Here is a 21,496-nt window from a genome sequence, read left to right on the forward strand (position 1 = left end):
GATAGACTACCAAATAGATTCAACAATCAAAAGGGGGCAAGAACCAGTGCTTGGAATCTAAATTCTGCCTAGAACTCAATGGAACAGTACCCTTTCTTTTAAACTATCTCTCAGAACTGATTCAAGACTCAAAAATGTTCTCTCAGATTGACTTTTCCTCTCTCCAGGTTTCCCAATGCATATCTCTCTATCTCTTCTCACTTAATCTTTTAACTCTCTGTCTTCTCTCTATATCTTTGGATTTTTCTCTCTGTGTTTTCACCCTCTCTCTCTTATTGCCCGTTCTAGTCCCTTTTAAGACTAAAGCCAACTCCTTTTTTTATTCAAATCTTTTCCCTTTCCAGCTTGTTTTTATTTTCTTACCATGTGTATCCCTTAGCCTTTTAATCACACCCCCATGTTCTCTCACTTTCCAGCTCTAAAAGGTCCTTAAACAAGTGTAGTTTCCACTATCAATACCCTTTTCTATTTTTAATTCATTCCACTACGTAGTGTTTATAGTTTATTAGTCCAGTAGTGCACCACTACCCTTTGTTAACAGACTTTATTCGATTAATAAGTTTCCCTTATCCCACTATTATTAAACAGATGCCTTATTTTAATGGCACATTAGTATCTACTGTCAGAATTTCAAATTTCAAGTCCAAATTACCCCCCCCCCGATGCCCTGAACTATTATCCTACATGAACCTCTTTTAATCTGTACCAAACCTTTCAACTATAACCAATTCAAACCTAATCAATTAACTAATTAACCTCATGAACTGACTCCTAATCAACACTATCACACCAAAACTGAATTTAAACCAATGATAGATTCATATCAGACCTTGAACATGACAACCTTAGGATTTAATTCATCAAACTCAGATCACAGTTTAAGCTCGAAACTCAAATTAAATGAATAGCATTAAAACAAAGATGTAGGAACAGAAAGCATACTAACGATGAGCCTTGATGCTGGGAATCTAAGGATCACAAAATGAGTCAATCGACATCAAATAACTTGACGAGGACTATTAAACTACAAACATGAACGGACTAATCGACGAAACTATTTAATTGATCAAACAATTTATAACATATAATCAGGCAACAGAAAATTTGGACCAAGAAAAAGGTCTGATGGAGAAGGGAGAAAATAACGGACAAAAGACGAATTACAACGAACCTAATTTAGGAAAACGAATAATCGATTGAACTACACCAGAATCAAAAAAAGAAGCGGAGTATTTACTGGGTTAAGAATTATCTTAAAATGAAAACCCAAAGAAACGACTGATTACAACCTAGCACAGACAAATCATCATATAGAAAAAGGAAAATAAGAAGCTAAGAAGAACTTACTGTTCTTTTCTCGGATCTCACCAACATGCCTTTTCGAACTTGAGTTCCAGTTAGTATTATATGTCTATTTCGTCAGAAATAGACTTATAATACTAACTAGAACCCATTCGACCCTGACAGCTTTGCTACAGTCCCGAACCGTTTGAACCCTAGATCCGCCATTCGACGAGTTTTACTCAGATTTGAGCCAATTTGGTTAGAGATTAGCGACGAGAAGGTCAAGGGGATTATTGGGTGTGATTTTGGGGTTAAGTGGACAGGCTAGGGTTTGGGACGGGGATCTTCGATCGAAGATTCGAGAAGTTGTAGCATGATTCGAGGTTAATGGAGTGTGGAATCGGGGAGGGGGGAGCAAGGTAGTTCAAGGGTGTTATTTTCATGGCCATCGGAGCCGGCGCCGCCGGGTTTTCAGGCGAAGGGAACGAGGGCAACTAGGGTTTGGAGGGGGGTCATCTCTGAAGGGTTTGAGAGAGACGATGGGGCGAGGGGGGTTTGGTTTGGGGGGTGGGGTATGGTTTGAAGTATATATATGAAAGGGTGGGATGAATCCAGGTTGTTCGATCTGATGAGATCAATGGCTTGGATCCATTCATAAACGGAAACGACGTCGCTTCGTTTACCCTTGAGACCGGATCGGTCTTGGATGGGAATGGGTCGGGTGACGGAGGAGTTGATCTGGACCGTTGATCAACTGAGATCAACAGCTCAGATTGAGCGTTACTAAACGACGTCGTTTGGTTTGTCTCTGAGACGGACTGGATTGGGGCGGGTATTGGGCTGATTTTTGGTATGGGCCTGGTCCAAATTTCCCATCTTTCTTATTTGTTTCTTCTTTTTCTTCTTATTTCCTATCTAAAATTTAGATTAAATTACCAACCAAAATTAAAAAATACTAATTATCTTCTAATAACAATTATCATGCACAATCAAATACCAACCAAAATAAAATCACACAATTGGAGATTAAATTAAAAATGCAAAGTACATATTTTTTGTGATTTTCATTCTTATAAATTCAAATATTGTTTAATTAATTCCTACTTGTAAAGCTAAATCCTAAATGCACATTATTTATTTATTTTTTGTATTTTTTTCCTTAATTAAAGTAAAAATAATCATGCACAGACAAATACAAATAAATCACAAACAACACAAAACTATTTTATTTTGAATTTTCTGGGAGTAGTTCTCGTAGGGCAAAAATCACGTGCTCACAGCTGCCCCTCTTTGTCCGGAAACACGAAGGGTTTTCGTGCAAAGATAAAGTGAGCAGATACGAGCGATTTTTGCCCGTTCGTCTACTCCGTGTGAAGCATTTTTGAAAGATTTGACCGAACCTATGCTTCAAAGGTTTCCTACATATCCCCGGCTAAAAGGGAATCAGGTCAATGTAGTTCGGGGAGTTTTGGTAGCTGGGACTACCATGGAGCTGTTGATTTACTGGTACTGCTGTTGCTGCTACTGCCGCTACTTACTAACTTCCTTATTACACCATGCTAAAAGAGAACAAGAAGTTAAACTAAACTATAGTCTATGAATTACAAAGATTTATTCTCAAACTTGGTCATGTGACTGTTGTTGTCTTGTTGCCTCACTGTCTTGTTGCCTTGTGTTTCCTCCGATGTTTCTTTACTTCTGACTTGACTTGTATTCTCTCTTTATTGCTGAACTTGAACTGCTTATTTCCTTTTTGTGAGCTTCGCATTATTTTTCCTTCGAAGCTTAAACTGCCTTCTTCTGACTAGTGTTGCCTTCCTTCCGACTTCTGGACTTTAATTTATGCTGGGGATTTTTGTTGTAACCTTCCGTTCTCCGGGCGAGCTCCTGACTTTTACTACGACTTAAAAAGATAATACCTCCATTCTCCAGGCGGGCTCCTGACTTCGTCTACAACTTGAAATGATAACAACCTCCATTCTCCAGGCGAGCTCCTGACTTCCAACACAACTTAACAATATAACACCTCCATTCTCCAGGCGGGATCCTGACTTCAACGACGACTTAAAAATATAACACCTCCATTCTCCAGGCAGGCTCCTGACTTCAACAACTTATTAAAATATAACACCTCCGTTCTCCAGGCGGGCTCCTGACTTCTACTACGACTTAAAAATATAACACCTCCATTCTCCAGGCGGGCTCCTGACTTCAACAACTTCTTAAAATGTAACACCTCCATTCTCCAGGCGGGCTCCTGACTTCTACTACGACTTAAAAAGATAATACCTCCATTCTCCAGGCGGGCTCCTGACTTCCAACACAACTTAAAATATAACACCCCCATTCTCCACGCGGGCTCCTTACTTCAACAACGACTTAAAAATGCGTTCTATTGTCGTTGTTCCTTCCTGCCTCCTGAACCATTTTCCTTCTAACTTGAATTAGCTTCTTTCAGAACTGCTTCCCTCAAAACTGGTGTTTCATTCCTCTGAAAAATGCTGGGGATAACATTGGTGTTTCATTCAAAATATGTTATTTTCCTCCTTCGAAGACTACTTCCCTTAAAGCTGGTGTTTTCCTTCCTCTGGAACTACTTCCCTTAAGACTTGTGTTATCTTCCTCCCAAAATTGCCTTCTTTAAAACTTGTTTTGCCTTCTTCCGTAAACTGCTGGGGATATCACTTTTCTCCAAACTTGTGTTATCTTCCTTCTTCCCCAGGGTACCTGACTTTCAGAAAATTTTCAAAAATGAAAGAAAATTTTCTGCCCCAGTTTGACAATCTTTCTTGCGGTATGTTTTTCTGTCATCGATAACATTTCCTGTCCCTACTTAAAATCAAAGAGAATTTGTTAGTTTAAAATGTGGGGATGCTCTTGCTAGGGACGGTTTTCTCTTTCGCTCTTTTCCATGCTCTGCGTTGTTCGACCATCTTAGAACTTGGCCGATAACTTCCGACCTTTTTGATAATTCTGTATTCCCCAACTTCTCGACCGTTGTTTTCCACCTTTGCTCCATACTGTCCCGAAAACTTAGACCAATTCATCATTTGGTATTACATCGACATCTTTCTCGTCCCATCACATTATCCTTACATGTCTTATCCCCATTTACCTTGCACCATATTGGCAACTGGTAGTTAGCTTTGAAAAATCCTTCTTAAAAACAAACTACTATTGATCAAAAAGAGAATGGAAAATGATGACTTCGAAAGATAGAACAAGAAAAATCTTTTTGAACAACTGTTTGAAGAGAAAATAACTTATCTGAATGGTATAACCGATCCCAATGGTAATGTCGCGCATTTTTGGATTAATCAACCCAGTCTGTTTACATCAATCAATCTTTCTGATGTCCCTACTTTGCATTTCAAAGGTCCCGCAACCCATCCTCTTTTGCCGAAACAACATCTTTATTCTGCTTGATGTCTCGACGGATCCTTTCTATCAAGCTTATCTCGTTTGCCCCCTTTTAATTCCTTGTCGCCTTATAGTGCCCTTCGAGGGGTTTTCACTAATAAGACTCTCTCGTTTCTCTCAACTCTCGTCGCCTTATGGTGCCCGTGAAGGTTTTCACCAATAAGACTCTCTCACTTTATTTCTGTCAACTTCCGTCGCCTTATGGTGCCTGTGAAGGTTTTCACCAATAAGACTCTCTCATTTTAGTTCTCTCAATTTCTGTCGCTTTATGGTGCCTGTGAAGGTTTTCACCAATAAGACTCTCTCATTTTATTTCTTTTCAGCTGGGGATTGGGGTGTTACTGATAAGATTCTCTCATTTCATTTCTTTTCTGCTGGGGATTCTCTCATTTCATTTCTTTTCTGCTGGGGACCAGAGTGTTACTCCAGACTTCCATTTGCCCGACTTGGCACTTCTCGGATACTAATCGAGAGGTCTTTTGGACATCAATATGGGTTTCTGGTGTATGGCTAAAGAAAAAATTTAAAATAATTTTGATGGGTAAAACATTACAACTCTTGGAATCAACTTTCTTTCCCAAAATTATAAACACAACTTCTGTCCCAGTTTTTCTTGCTTGGGGATTTTTGATTCTTATTACACTATGACCAAGTCGTGAGGCGCCTACGTATCCTTTTTGAGGAATCAGGTCAAACGTAGTTCCCATTTCCTTTGTTTTTCTTGTGACTTTTCTTTTGTCTTTATTATCATTATTTTTCTTTTCTCCCTTTTTTCATTTTCATTACTGATTCCAAAAGAGGGGTATGAAAGAATAAATAAGGCTCAAAAGGGGAAGCAAAGGTTGAAGTGTTTGGATGGAAGAACAAATTGCCTCCGTCATTTCATTCTCCGATATCATGCCAAATGCAAACAACCAACAATTACAATTAAAAGAAATCATACATATTATCTCTTAACTGCGTCAGAATTGATAGCCATGTCGATGCATTTTCCTTCGATATCTGTTAAACATAAAGCACCATTGGACAACACTCTGGTTACAATGAATGGCCCTTGCCAATTCGGGGCGAACTTGCCTTTTGCCTCAGCCTGATGTGGAAGGATGCGTTTCAGTACTTGCTGGCCCACTTCAAACTTCCGGGGACGCACCTTTTTATTGTATGCTCTTGCCATTCTCTTTTGATATAACTGGCCATGACACACAGCTGCCAATCTTTTTTCATAAATCAAGTTCAACTGCTCCAGACGAGTTTTGACCCACTCATCATCATCAATCTCAGCTTCAGCGACAATACGAAGGGTCGGGATTTCAACTTCCGCAGGTATTACGGCTTCAGTTCCATATACCAACAAATAAGGAGTTGCACCTACTGAAGTACGGACAGTGGTGTGATAACCCAACAATGCAAATGGTAATTTTTCATGCCATTGCCTCGAACTTTCTACCATTTTACGAAGTATCTTCTTTATGTTTTTGTTGGCTGCCTCAACTGCTCCATTCGCCTTGGGACGATATGGGGTGGAATTGCGGTGTGTAATCTTAAATTGTTGACATACCTCTTTCATCAAATTGCTGTTAAGATTAGCACCATTATCCGTGAGGATCACCTTTGGGATTCCAAATCGACAGATGATATTTGAGTGAACAAAATCGACCACTACTTTCTTGGTCACAGACTTGAAAGTTTTGGCCTCAACCCATTTGGTGAAATAATCAATGGCTACCAGAATGAACCTATGCCCGTTGGATGCTGTTGGCTCAATTTGTCCAATGATATCCATGCCCCAAGCGACGAAGGGCCATGGCGCTGATATTGTGTGCAATTCCGATGGTGGAGAATGAATCAAATCTCCGTGTATCTGGCACTGATGACATTTGCGCACAAAACTAATACAATCTCGCTCCATGGTGAGCCAATAATAACCTGCTCGGAGAATTTTCTTCGCCAGCACATATCCGCTCATATGTGGTTCGCAGACTCCTGAATGTACTTCGGACATGACAACCATAGCTTGTCTAGCATCTATGCATCTTAACAATCCCAAGTCTGGTGTTCTTTTATACATAACTCCTCCACTCAAGAAAAATCCACTTGCCAACCGTCGAATTGTTCTCTTTTGATCCCCGTGGCTTGCACTGGGTATATCCCCATTCTGATGTATTCCTTGATATCGTGGAACCATGGTTAGCCATCCAGTTCTTCTTCAATCATGTTACAATAAACATGCTGATCTCGGACTTGAATATGCAAAGGATCGACATAAGCTTTGTCCGGATGGTGCAACATTGATGCTAGGGTAGCCAAAGCATCGACGACCTCATTATGGACCCTTGGAATATGCATGAACTCCACTGATCTAGACCGTTGGCAAAGATCATGTAAGCATTGTCGGTATGGTATGAGCTTCAGATCTTGCGTTTCCCATTCTCCTTGAATTTGATGTACTAGAAGGTCTGAGTCTCCCAAGACCAAGACTTCCTAGACATCCATGTCCGCAGCTAACCTTAAACCCAAAATGCATGCTTCGTACTCAACCATATTGTTGGTACAATAAAAACAAAGTTGAGCCATAACAGGATAGTGATGCCCTGTTTCAGAAATAAGCACAGCTCCTATTCCGACTCCTTTCATGTTAGCAGCCCCATCAAAGAAAAGTTTCCAGCTTGGTTTTTTGGCCTGTTCTAGTTCATCAATATGCATCACCTCTTCATCAGGAAAATAAGTCCTCAGTGGCTCATACTTTTCATCGACCGGGTTCTCGGCCAAATGATCGACCAATGATTGGGCTTTCATCGCAGTCTTAGTCACATAGATTATGTCAAACTCTATGAGCAAAATCTGCCATTTTGCAAGTCTTCCTGCCGGCATAGGCTTTTGAAAGATATACTTCAATGGATCCAAGCGTGAAATGAGGTAAGTAGTGTAGGATGACAAATAATGTTTCAACTTCTGTACCACCCAAGTTAGGGCGCAACATGTTTTTTCCAAGTGAGTGTACTTAACCTCATAAGCTGTGAACTTCTTGCTAAGATAGTAGATGACATGTTCTTTTCTACTGGTGGCATCATGCTGCCCTAGTACACAGCCAAATGAATTTCCAGGACAGTCAAGTAAAGAATCAAAGGTCTCCCTGGTTCTGGTGGTACCAGCACAGGCGGGTTAGACAAGTATCCTTTTATCTCGTCGAATGCTTCCTGCTCATCAGTCCACTTGACCGCAGCGTCCTTCTTCAGCAACTTGAAAATAGGCTCGCAAGTCGTCGTGAGCTGAGCGATAAACCTGCTGATATAGTTCAACCTCCTAACAGACTCATCACTTCAGTCTTGTTCCTCGGAGGTGGCAATTCTTGTATGACTTTGATCTTTGATGGGTCCAACTCGATGCCTCGCCGGCTGACTATGAATCCCAACAATTTTCCGGATGGAACACCAAATGCACACTTGGCGGGGTTAAGCTTGAGGTTGTACCTGCGAAGCCTCTGGAAGAATTTCCTCAAATCCCTGACGTGGTCGACCTGGTGCTTTGATTTTATGATCACATCATCTACATATACCTCAATCTCCTTGTGTATCATATCATGAAACACAGTAGTCATTGCCCTCATATAAGTTGCCCCAGCATTCTTCAAACCAAATGGCATTACCCGGTAGAAATAAGTTCCCCAGGGTGTGATGAATGCCGTCTTTTCTGCATCTTCTTCATCCATTAGAATCTGATGATACCCGGCATAGCAATCCACAAAAGATCCGATCTCATGCTTGACACAATTATCGATCAAAATGTGGATATTGGGTAGTGGGAAGTTATCCTTCGGACTTGCTTTGTTGAGATTGCGGTAATCGACGCATACTCTGATCTTGCCGTCCTTCTTCGGTACAGGCACGACATTAGCCAACCAGACAGGATATCGAGTGACCCGAATAACCTTTGCATCCAACTGCTTGGTAACTTCTTCTTTAATCTTCACACTCATATCAGTTTTGAATTTCCTCAACTTTTGCTTGACGGGTGGGAACGCTGGATCAGTGGGCAATTTGTGGACCACTAAATCAGTGCTTAAACCTGGCATGTCCTCATCATCGTATTCTGATTCGTAATCACAATCTACTTCTTGAACTATCATTTCGGAATCAGATTGATTTTTAAGACTGGGCTGAGGATTCCTTATGCACGTCATGTCATTAAGACCAGTATAAAGAGAACTGTACAGAAAAAGAAAAGAAGAAAACAAAATTAAAATAAAATAAGGAATGAAGAAGAAACTTTTTTATTTTATTGAATTACGAGATAATAAGGTTTCACACTTTGATGAACACAACAAAAATAAAAGAAATCTGGACTACAACCCTGGAATAATCCAGAAAACAGGAAGGAAAATCAGAGTCAACTACCAAGACTCCATCCGAATGGGAAAAGGAGTAGCCATCCAATTGTTGATTTTTGCTTTTGGCCCCACAAACTGTACATCCGCCTTGCTGGACCCCTCCCCAACTTCTACCATGTTGATTTCGGTGAATAATCTTTCAAAGCCTTCATTTAAGTCTCCATCTGCACCAATCAATGGCCCTGTAACCTTGGACATCAATTGCTTTTTGATGCTCGGCGTGACAATAGATCTGGATAGGCACGGGATTGGCTTGGGAAGGACCCAGACTCTTTTCTTCAACTTGCAGGCCCGTCTCACATCCGCCGCTGTAGGCTTGAACCCCAGCCCAAAGGTATCCAGATTTTTGGGCAAAGAAATCGGTTGAACAATACCCTGAAGATCAGCCCCTAAACCTTTGCCTAGCACAAACCCGTTTTTCAATATCTCCGAGGCTACCATGACATTTGCAGCTGCTATTTTGGGAAGTGGGATGCTTTCACCCTCGGGAACTTTGTCTTGTGAAACTGTATCGAAGACCTGGTAAACCCAGGGCCCCTTGTCATCGTCAGCCTCTATGAAGGGTACGATGGCATCACTTACGGCGCTTGCATTGTCTTCTCCATGTACTACGATCTCTTGCCTATCCCACTCGAATTTGACAATATGATGTAATGTAGAAGGCACTGCTTTGGCGGCGTGAATCCAGGGTCGCCTCAACAGAAAATTATATGACACTGCCATGTCCAACACTTGAAACTCCATGGTGAACTCGACCAGACCAATTGTTAATTCAAGTACGATGTCACCCACTGTGTCTGTACCACCTCCATCAAACCCTCGAACATAGATGTTGTTCTTGTGAATTCTATCACCATCGACCTTCAGTTTGTTCAACGTGGTCAAAGGATAGATATTGGCACTGGACCCATTATCAATCAGTACTCGAGTGACTACCGAGTCTTCACACTTCACGGTCAAATAGAGGGTTCTATTATGTTCTGTACCCTCCACGGGCAACTTATTGTCTGAAAAAGTGACCTTGTTGACCTCGAAAATCTTGTTTGCTATTTTCTCTATATGGTTCACAGAGATCTTATCCGGAACATAGGCTTCGTTCAGAATTTTTATCAATACCCGGCGGTGCTCATCTGAATGGATCAACAAGGATAACAACGAGATCTGTGCCGGGGTCTTCCTCAACTGCTCCATAATGGAGTAATCTTGCGCCTTCATTTTCTTTAAAAATTCCTCCGCCTCTTCCTCAGTAACTGGATTCTTTGTCGCTACTGGATTGGCCCTTCTTAACTCTGCGGGAGCAAAACACCTTCTTGAACGAGTTAGACCTTGGGCTTCACACACTTCTCCTTTGACTTCTTTCCCTTTGTAAATCACCGTCACTCGTTCATAATTCCAAGGAACAGCCTTGCTATTGATCACTGGAAGCTGAGTTACCGATTTTATAATAACAGGCTCTGTACGAGCACCCTTCACGACCACAACAGGTTTACTTGCAACCCCTGGCACTACCACTTTAGCTTTCTCGGGTTTCACTGCAACAAGGCTCGACGACCCTCTCTCGGCTACCACAGCTGGCTTATCATCTACCCCTCTCAACTGGATCACTGATTTCCTACTGGTTACTTTTTCCTTTGAGCTGGTTTCGTTGGAACGGATCATCATTACCGTCTGTGAGGGCTTCTTGGGCTCCCCCTCTTTGTGTATCAACTCAATCATGTGTGTCTCATGGTGAGATGGCAGTGGATTCTGATTAATATTTAGTGCTTCTGGGGCTTGAACCTCAATCCGATGAGTATCGATAAGCTCTTGCACAACTGTTTTCAGCTTCCAACATTTCTCTGTATCATGCCCTGGTGCCCCTGAACAGTACTCACAACTCACCGATTGGTTAAGATTTCTAGGAGGAGGATTTGGCATTTTAGGATCAATTGGATTCAGCATGCCCAACTGCCTCAACCTGTGAAAAGACTGGTATATGATTCCCCTAGTGGAGTGAAACTTTTGCTTTGGTAACCTCTCATTCTTGAAGGCTTGGTTTGGTCGGAAACCATCACGGAGGGATTTCTGTAGGCTTTTGGGGGTGGATACGTGTTTTGCGGAACTGGGTATGGATTTTGTGGAGATGGCGCATGCCATTGTGCGTGTGCCGGAGTTTGGGTATACGTTTGTGCATGATGGACGGAAAAATGGGGATCTGGTGGTGGGTAGTAATGTTGTGGAGGGCTATATGGAGTTTGGGGGTAATTTTGGTGGTAGGGTCGTGGTTGGCTATAGTAGGGTGACGGGCCTCTAGATCCGAACCAGGCTCCGGACTCAACAGTCGTGACATCTTCTTTCTTCTTCTTCCTAAGTACACCCCCAGTGCCACTTTGGATGGCCTGAGTGGTTGCCTTGATCGCTGAATAGCTCATGATTTTGTTGGACTTAAGCCCCTCCTCGACCATGCCTCCCATGTTTACAACCTCATTAAAAGACTTGCCAATTGCGGACACCAAATGACCAAAGTAAGTTGGCTCCAGAGCCTGCAAAAGTAATCGACCATCTCGTTTTCTTTCATCGGGGGATCTACCCTAGCTGCTTGTTCCCTCCACCGGAAACCATATTCTCTAAAGCTTTCACTGTGCTTATTTTCCAGTTTGGTCAGGGACAGTCGGTCCGGAATGATCTCAAGATTATATTGAAAGTGACAAACGAATGCTTGGGCCAAATCGTCCCATGTGTACCACCTGCTATGATCTAGTCTAGTGTACCATTCTAATGCCGATCCACTTAAACTTTGGCTGAAATACACCATGAGTAATTCATCTCTTCCGCCCGCTCCCCTCATCTTGCTACAAAAACCTCTCAGATGGGCCACCGGATCACCGTGTCCGTTGTACAAGTCGAACTTGGGCATTTTGAACCCTGCCGGTAGTTGTACATTTGGGAACAAACACAGGTCTTTGTAAGCTACACTCACCTGACCTCCTAACCCTCTCATATCCCTGAAAGATTGTTCTATGCTTTTCATTTTTCTGAACATCTCTTCCTGTTCAGGATTTCTGGTCGATTTTTCTGCTTTCCCCGGTAGGTCAGAATGTGGATCATGTGGATAGGTTTCAGGTGCTTTGAAGGTAAGCTCCGGAAGATAATACTGGTTGTCCTGCGCTTGGAACACAGGTTCACTCGGGGATTTATGGAGTGTAGTTTGTGGAGATGCCACAAAGACAGGGGTGATTGGTGGAGGAGGGTATGGAATTGATTTTGGTAGTGGAGCTTGTGGCGTATGAGAAGTAGTGCCATGGTAGTGTTGATAAATGGGAAAACCTAGATCGGTGGCGGGATGATCCTGAGACTGAGCTAATGGTGGGGTAAGGGCCGGGTTGGCTGGGTAAGCTGGCGGTGATTGCCCTTTGGACCAGGCCTGGTACATTTTGGCCATCTGTTGCTTAAGCTTGAGCATCTCCTCTTTCATTTTATAGACGTCCAACTCCTCTACCTCAACACTAGTATCGACATCTGGGATAGACATGATTTCCGGTATTGGTCCCTTCGATCTGGTTTGGTAATGGTAATGTGCTAGTATCCTCTAAATAAACTAACTTCTTGAATTCTCTGGAAATCAACAAACTTGTTAGTTTTCAGAGTTTAACACATATGCAATTACACGTTGGGATACAATGCACCTAGGTAATTAACCGTTTTCTATCATGCATTTGCTTCGGTTGCGTGCGTCATTCCGGCCTCTCATAATTGTGCCCCTTCTTTTAAGCTTCCTTATTTATTTATTTTTTCATTTTCCCTTTTTTTTAGTGGTGGTCGAATCCTATAGAGATTGCCTACGTATCATGTCCCCGCATGAATCAGACCGTGCGTAGTTCTGTCTTATAAGTGCGAAAAGCAAAGATACAATTTTTGGACATTTTCGATTTTTCATTAATAAACATTCTATTACAAACCAGACGCTTTTGGAAAGGAAAATAACAGACTTGAAACCAAACCAAGTTCGAACTCAATAACTTCTGACAGACTCTGATGCGAAAGAAAAAAAACAGACTCTAACAGACAACAAACTCTAAGGAACAAGAAAATGCAGATTCGAACTATGAACACATTAAAGTTTCAAATTTGGGTGCCCGCGGGGCGTCATTCGGCCTCGCCGCGAGCTTAGGTGTAAGGCCCCTTTCCAGCTGTTCCAATTCATACATGATTTGCTGCACCAATATCATCACCGCCGAGAAGAAAGTAGTGCGGGTCATGTTTTCACACACCCGACATTTCCTGGTAATAGCATGAGCAATAGTCAAAATCTTGTCCCTAGTTCGGTCATTCTCTAGGAGTAGGCGTTCTATCTGATCCCTTCTAGCCTTCAAAACCCAAGAATCATGTAGATGTTGTTTCTGTAACTGCTGTATTTCATCTTCGATCAAGGCCATTAGATTATAGCAGCGTTTACTTTCGGTTTCAAAAACCTTGTCTTGTTTAGCCGCCTTGCTCTCTAGGGTGGTCATCTTCTTTTTTAGACCGACAATGATCTTTTCATAATCTTTCCTCGCCTGCTGTAAGTACTGTGTGCGCTCTTTTGTTCTTTTTGCCCATTGTGCCTGGAGTTGTGCTATGGTACCCTAAGATTTCTTCAAATCATTCTAGCACTCACTGATTTCTTTTTTCAACCCTTTTATTAACCGCTCATCTGATCGACTCCTTTGTTGGTTGTAAGCATCTATCCTTATTTGTCATATTTGGGCTTTCAGCGCCTCATTTTCTTGGGCCAATTTGTTCTTTTCTCCTTGATCGGCGTCAACTTGCAGACTATTTTCAAATTCCAGGTCTCTAATCTGTTGCCTCAACTTGCCTATTTCTGCCCTGTAATTCTCTTCTTTAGCCAACCAATCCCACTGTTCTTGCGATGCCTGGACGAACTCCTGGAGATGGTGTCTTTTGGCCGGTCTCCCAAACTCGATTTCTCTCCTAAACCAAGCACGGTATCCCGGCGAAACTTCACCTTTGGATCGATCACGTACACATGTATTGGCTGTTAAGTATTGACATTCGCTCCAAATTTGCCGGACTGTTGCTTCATGAAATTGTCCGTTGGGCCCAATCTCAACTACTTGGCCGCTAAGATCTTCATCTTTCGGAACTATTTGGCATCTCCCTAACTGCCTCAGAACTCGATAAGGGGCATAGGGCTGGATACTCCTGAGCCCCATAAAAAGGAAATGGGGTCCAGTGGCTGGCATATATACTATTTCATCCACAGGTAGCCATCCGAATGTCCACTCTATTTGGCTCGCAATGACAGAACGGAGGCGCGCTATCCATTCTGTGACCCCTTCTGGTAAGCTGATTCCGTCAACCCTCGTAGTAAATTCCTCTATGCACGTTTTCTCCGTCGACCTATAACCCATAAATTGAGGACGACGACATAGGTGTTCGATCATCCACATCTGCAGTAACGCGTTGCACCCCTCAAAAAAGTCTCCCCCGGCTTTGCAGGCTATGAGAGCGCAGAAGATTTCAGCTACTACCATGGGTGCGAGGGTACTGTTGGCCTGAGTAAGTAAAGTGGTGACAACTCCAGATACTCGTGTATCAATGTTCCCGTCTTTTCTAGGAAACACCAGGAGTCCCAAAAAGGCTACCATGAATGCAAAACACCTATGTTCTTCCCACTTAAGGCGATTTCCTTTACTACAAATTTTGTTTTCCGGCTTGTTGAACCCGCCTATGTGGCCATATCTGTTGTATATAAACCGCAAGTACAAAAACCTGCTGCCAAGTCTGGATTGTGGACCCCCTGCTTATTTTCAAAGAGTCTAGGAACCTGTGTACGGCTACGGCCCTTGGAGCAATCAGGTACTGGTGTCTCAGAGGAACCTTGGGACCCCCGATGTATCCGGCTATTTCTTCCAATGTTGGGATAAGTTCAAAATCCGAGAAGTGAAATACGTTGTGAGCCGGGTCCCAGAATACAACCAAGGCCTTTATAATATCCCCCCTAGGATTAATCTTCAGCAACCCAGTGAGGCCTCCCAGGTATAGATTGACTGTGTCGCGCCCTGATTCGCCAAAGTCATCCCACCATATGTGCAACACCAAAGGGATCTTGTTCACAATTATTACGTGTGAATTTTGACTTGTGCTCATTCTGCACATTTATTAGGGCGGTTAAGCAAAAATCACAATTTAATTGACTCAGAGATAACATGGACACTTTTCTTTTTTTCTTTTTTTATTTATAATAAAACCCGGTTTTGCCAGTACGGCCTTTCAGCACCTCGGGGTCGAAGATTTTAAGGCTGTGTCGGCTAACCGGTGAAAGCCTAAAAAATGACCACAGGCGGCTGTTCTTGCAAAAATAGCCTTCCGGCGCCCTTGTAGGGATATTCGGCTATTTCTAGCAAGAATGGCATCACCCTAATTATTTTCAAATAAAATTTGGCTAATTTCTCAAAAAGCGAAGTTGGACCCGATGGGGGTTGCCTACGTATCTCACACCTTGTGAGAATCAAACTGGCGTAGTTCGGGCCGATAAAACAAACTTCTTTTGAAAACCAGACTCTTTTCATTGGCAAATAAAACTATATTTTTTTTTCATTTTCTCAAAAATTCGGCAGAGTTTTGACACTATTTGGACATTGTTTTTTTTTTCAAAACAGACGACTAACTCTCTTTAACCCTCGTACTGCTATTTCTCTTTCCTCAAAATTTTCAAAAGTCGGTCAGCATGCAAGTCCAAAGCAAATAAATGCACAAGTAGCAAGTAAGATGCATCATGATGGTCTTTTTCATTTTTGGTACACCTGTCCTAGACAGACCCAACCCCTGTGTTGAGCCTCCAAAGTCAAATGCACGTGATGCAAACAAACGTTCCTACTAGGGATCCAACATGAAGCTGAGTTATTCTAGGTTTATAACCTGGGTATTTGTTCTAGACTGTGTACCCGAGCGGACAACTCGAGTCGAGGAGGGGGCTACGTACCGGGAACCAAAAGGCCATCTGGCTTAGTAACTTGTCCGAGCCTCTTTCTTATTTCAAGGTATAGCACTAACAGAATAGAGAGTCTCGACCAGCGAGCACATCCTCGAAGATGAGAAGAGAAGGGCTTCGTAGCAGTTTATATGCAGTTCAGATAATATCAAAGCGGTAAAAGCATCACTTAGCACATTAGGCCCAAACATGTAAAAAATCGGATAAAACAAGCCAATTATAACAATTATTTAAAGCTCGAATTCTGAACCCTGAACTGGAGATTCTGGGTTCGATCCCCAATGGAGTCGCCAGAGCTGTCACACCTCCTTTTTACTCGTGCCCGCAGAGGCATAAAGGAGTGTTTCCACTTAAAGGACAATCAGAACGGGATTTATTATTGAGATTCAGGATCGCCACTTGGGAGATTAATGGTGTCGCAAGTCACCGGTTGAATCCCGAACCGAGGAAAATATGACTCTGTTAACAGTCCGTGAACCAGAAATCCGAGTAAGGAATTCTGTTAACCTGGGAGAAGGTATTAGGCATTCCCGGATTCCGTGGTTCTAGCACGGTCGCTCAACTGTCGTATTTGATTTTATCTGATTTCAAAACATGCTCTAGCTTATGTGCTTTTTATTCGCTTTAAAACCGCTTTTATTATTATATTTATTTTAAAAGGATTACAACGTCGTGAAAACGCATCTCGAACCGCGTCGCAATCAATGCACCCGTGGTGGTCAACACATTTCGACTCCGTTGAGATTTGGATTTGGGTCACATAAATGCGCACCCGAGTTTAGGAATGTAATTTCATTAAAATCGCGCCTAAAGAGTCTAACACATTATTATTTAGGGAAGGTCGTGAAATTCATTAAACGGCCCTCCCGAATTCTAAGTATTTTCATATAATATTTATTGAGGGTCCCGCATTTTGTATTTTTGTTTGGTCAGGCTCGTCTCATCATTTTATTAAAAGGCCAACCTAAAAGTGACTATGATTTTATATTTGTTTGTCTCTAAAAAATTTCCCTAATTAATTAAGAACTGAATTATACCAAGCTAAACTATACATTGAATTTTAAAACAGATCCAAATCTACGCACTAAACGGGCCTACTTGAAAGCTGCAGTGAATGGAAATCGTTCCCAGCTTTGGAAAGGGGAGCTACTTGGGCCTATGGGGAGTAAATCAGGCCCAAACAGCCGTAGCCCCCCATACCAATATCGAATCCTGGCGTGGGCAAAACAATCCAAACAGGCTAAGAGGCCAGGAACAAAGTGTTATTAACTCAAGACCTTCTGATTTCTCTAGCTAAGTTGCTCAGAACCAAAATTGAATTAACTAGGATCAAAAGGAAATATCCATCAAGATTAGTCTAATAGTTTACTCAAATCAGGTAAATACACTAAACTAACTATGAATCATGCTTTTCCGGTTCCAGTTCGACATTCAAATTCATGCAACGTTTAATTAATAATAGTGAGGCTAGACAAGGCTACATAATTCCAAAACAAGTGTTAACCTAAATATCTGAACATTAACAGGGCTCAAGCAATGATATAGACACCATGAACGATTTTCATACATCTCAGAATAGCTAAGAGACCACCCTCATCACACACATGCTTAAGACTTTAACACACTACTGGATTCAATGCCTGCCTACTGGTTTCAACTCAATGTTGTTAATACAAGTGAAATCCATGAACTTCTAAACCATTTTCCTATTCAGCCTACTTTTAATTTCGGAATTATACCACACAAAACGAAATTAAATCAATACTATAATAGTTCTATCAGTTCAGTTATACACCATAAAACCAAAATGAGTTTAAACAAATACAAATTATCTACTACTACTCTACTAACAATTTAAACACATAAATTCCAAAGAAGACCATTTCATTTCAGCTTTCAATTCAAATGGCTACATTGGGCCAGTTTCAGGCGTGTACCTGGATTGAAAAAATAGAACAAAAGAAGGAAGAGCAGTCAGCAGCAGCAGATGACACAACAACACCAACATCAAATCACCAGCAGTAATGGAATAGTTAAAACAAAAACCAACACAGCAATACCACTCTCCAAATCAGAAATACACTCTAACCAAAGACCACACTGATTTGTAGAACCAAACAGCAATACGGACGCCCAAACAGAACAAACTGAGCTCGGATAAGTTCAGAAACAGAATCGATAGACTGCCAAATAGATTCAACAATCAAAAGGGGGCAAGAACCAGTGCTTGGAATCTAAATTCTGCCTAGAACTCAATGGAACAGTACCCTTTCTTTTAAACTATCTCTCAGAACTGATTCAACACTCAAAAATGTTCTCTCAGATTGACTTTTGCTCTCTCCAGGTCTCCCAATGCCTATCTCTCTATCTCTTCTCACTTAATCTTTTAACTCTCTATCTTCTCTCTATATCTTTGGATTTTTCTCTTTGTGTTTTCACCCTCTCTCTCTTACTGCCCGTTCCAGTCCCTTTTAAGACTAAAGCCAACTCCTTTTTTATTCAAATCTTTTCCCTTTCCAGCTTGTTTTTATTCTCTTACCATGTGTATCCCTTAGCCTTTTAATCACACCCCCATGTTCTCTCACTTTCCAGCTCTAAAAGGTCCTTAAACAAGTGTAGTTTCCACTATCAATACCCTTTTCTATTTTTAATTCATTCCACTACGTAGTGTTTATAGTTTATTAGTCTAGTAGTGCACCACTGCCCTTTGTTAACAGACTTTATTCGATTAATGAGTTTCCCTTATCCCATTATTAAACAAATGCCTTATTTTAATGGCACATTAGTACCTACTGTCAGAATTTCAAAGTTCAAGTCCAAATTACCCCCCCCCCTCCCGATGCCCTGAACTATTATCCTACATGAACCCCTTTTAATCTGTACCAAACCTTTCAGCTATAACCAATTCAAACCTAATCAATTAACTAATTAACCTCATGAACTGACTCCTAATCAACACTATCACACCAAAACGGAATTTAAACCAATGATAGATTCATATCAGACCTTGAACATAACAACCTTAGGATTCAATTCATCAAACTCAGACCACAGTTTAAGCTCGAAACTCAAATTAAATGAATAGCATTAAAACAAAGATGTAGGAACAGAAAGCATACTAACGGTAAGCCTTGATGCTGGGAATCTAAGGATCACAAAATGAGTCAATCGACATCAAATAACTTGACGAGGACTATTAAACTACAAACATGAACGGACTAATCGACGAAACTATTTAATTGATCAAACAATTTATAACATATAATCAGGCAACAGAAAATTTGGACCTAGAAAAAGGTCTGATGGAGAAGGGAGAAAATAACGGACAAAAGACGAATTACAACGAACCTAATTTAGGCAAACGAATAATCGATTGAACTACACCAGAATCAGAAAAAGAAGCGGAGTATTTACTGGGTTAAGAATTATCTTAAACTGAAAACCCAAACAAACGACTGATTACAACCTAGCATAGACAAATCAACATATAGAAAAAGGAAAAGAAGAAGCTAAGAAGAACTTACTGTTCTTTTCTCGAATCTCACCAACATGCCTTTTCGAACTTGAGTTCCAGTTAGTAGTATATGTCTATTTCGTCAGAAATAGGCTTATAATACTAACTAGAACCCATTCGACCCTGACAGTTTTGATACAGTCCCGAACCGTTTGAACCCTAGATCCGTCATTCGACGAGTTTTACTCAGATTCGAGCCAATTTGGTTAGGGATTAGCGACGAGGAGGTCAAGGGGATTATTGGGTGTGATTTTGGGGTTAAGTGGACAGGCTAGGGTTTGGGACGGGGATCTTCGATCGAAGATTCGAGAAGTTGTAGTATGATTCGAGGTTAATGGAGTGTGGAATCGGAGAGGGGGGAGCAGGGTAGTTCAGGGGTGTTATTTTCACGGCCATTGGAGCCGGCGCCGTCAGGTTTTCAGGCGAAGGGAACGAGGGCGGCTAGGGTTTGAAGGGGGGTCGTCTCTGAAGGGTCTGAGAGAGACGATGGGGCGAGGGGGGGTTTGGTTTGGGGGGGGTATGGTTTGAAGTATATATATGAAAAGGTGGGATGAATCCAGGCCGTTCGATCTGATGAGATCAATGGCTTGGATCCATTCATAAACAGAAACGACGTTGCTTCGTTTACCCTTGAGACCGAATCGGTCTTGGATGGGAATGGGTCGGGTGATGGAGGAGTTGATCTGAACCGTTGATCAGCTGAGATCAACGACCCAGATTGAGCGTTACTAAACGACGTCGTTTGGTTTGTCTCTGAGACGGACTGGATTGGGGCGGGTATTGGGCTGATTTTTGGTATGGGCCTGGTCCGAATTTCCCATCTTTCTTATTTGTTTCTTCTTTTTCTTCTTATTTCCTATCTAAAATTTAGATTAAATTACCAATCAAAATTAAAAAAATACTAATTATCTTCTAATAACAATTATCATGCACAATCAAATACCAACCAAAATAAAATCACACAATTGGAGATTAAATTAAAAATGCAAAGTACATATTTTTTGTGATTTTCATTCTTATAAATTCAAATATTATTTAATTAATTCCTACTTGTAAAGCTAAATCCTAAATGCACATATATTTATTTATTTTTTGTATTTTTTTCCCTTAATTAAAGTAAAAATAATCATGAACAGACAAATACAAATAAATCACAAACAACACAAAATTATTTTATTTTGAATTTTCTGAGAGTAGTTCTCGTAGGGCAAGAATCATGTGCTCACAGTAGGCACCTTTTCTAGTGATATCTCGAATCTTATAAGGTCCTTCCTAATTTTGACTCAACTTTCCTACATTGGTTGCTTTCGTTGATTGAAAAGCTTTCTTGAGTACGAAGTCCCCAATCTTGAAGTACCTTAGATCAGCTTTCCGATTGTAATATCGCTCAATAATTTGCTTCTGTGCATCCATCTTTATCAAGGCTGTTTCTCTCCTTTCTTCAAGCAAATCGAGATTTATTCGCATCTCCTCCTCATTTGACTCTTCGGTTGCTTGGTTGTATCTCGTACCTGGTTCACCTATTTCAACTAGAATTAAGGCTTTAGTACCGTACACAAGTGAAAATGGTGTCTCTCCCATACTCGTTTTTGCTGTTGTTCGGTATTCCTACAAAACTCCAGGTAACACTTCTGGCCACTTACCTTTTGACTCCTCTAGCCTTTTCTTCAAGTTATTAATAATAAATTTGTTTGTTGATTCAGTTTATCTATTGGCCACGGGATGATAAGGTGTTGAAGTAATCCTTTTAATTTGCCAACTCTAAAAGTATTCTGTGATTTTTGCACCTTTGAACTACGGGCCGTTATCACACACGATTTCTTTTGGAACCCCAAACCGACATAAGATGTTTCGCCAAATGAAGTCCCTGAATTCGTTTTCTCGCACCTGTTTGAAGGCACCTGCTTCTACCCATTTA

General features: G+C 41.3%; 1 protein-coding gene across 1 annotated transcript; it reads right to left on the reverse strand.

Annotated features, from left to right (window-relative positions):
- Positions 1 to 20,850: 20,850 nt before the first annotated feature.
- Positions 20,851 to 21,159, reverse strand: LOC138880244 (uncharacterized). Its single transcript, XM_070159922.1, has one exon. It carries the CDS (start codon positions 21,157 to 21,159, stop codon positions 20,851 to 20,853), a length of 309 nt encoding a protein of 102 aa, XP_070016023.1.
- Between the last annotated feature and the right edge of the window lie 337 nt (positions 21,160 to 21,496).

This window comes from Nicotiana sylvestris, chromosome 10, assembly GCF_000393655.2.
Source record: "Nicotiana sylvestris chromosome 10, ASM39365v2, whole genome shotgun sequence".
Classification (NCBI taxonomy): domain Eukaryota; kingdom Viridiplantae; phylum Streptophyta; class Magnoliopsida; order Solanales; family Solanaceae; genus Nicotiana; species Nicotiana sylvestris.

Bases quoted from the DNA above. Each gene is read 5' to 3' on its own strand.
- LOC138880244 (XM_070159922.1), bottom strand. From the start codon at position 21,159: ATGGGAGAGACACCATTTTCACTTGTGTACGGTACTAAAGCCTTAATT.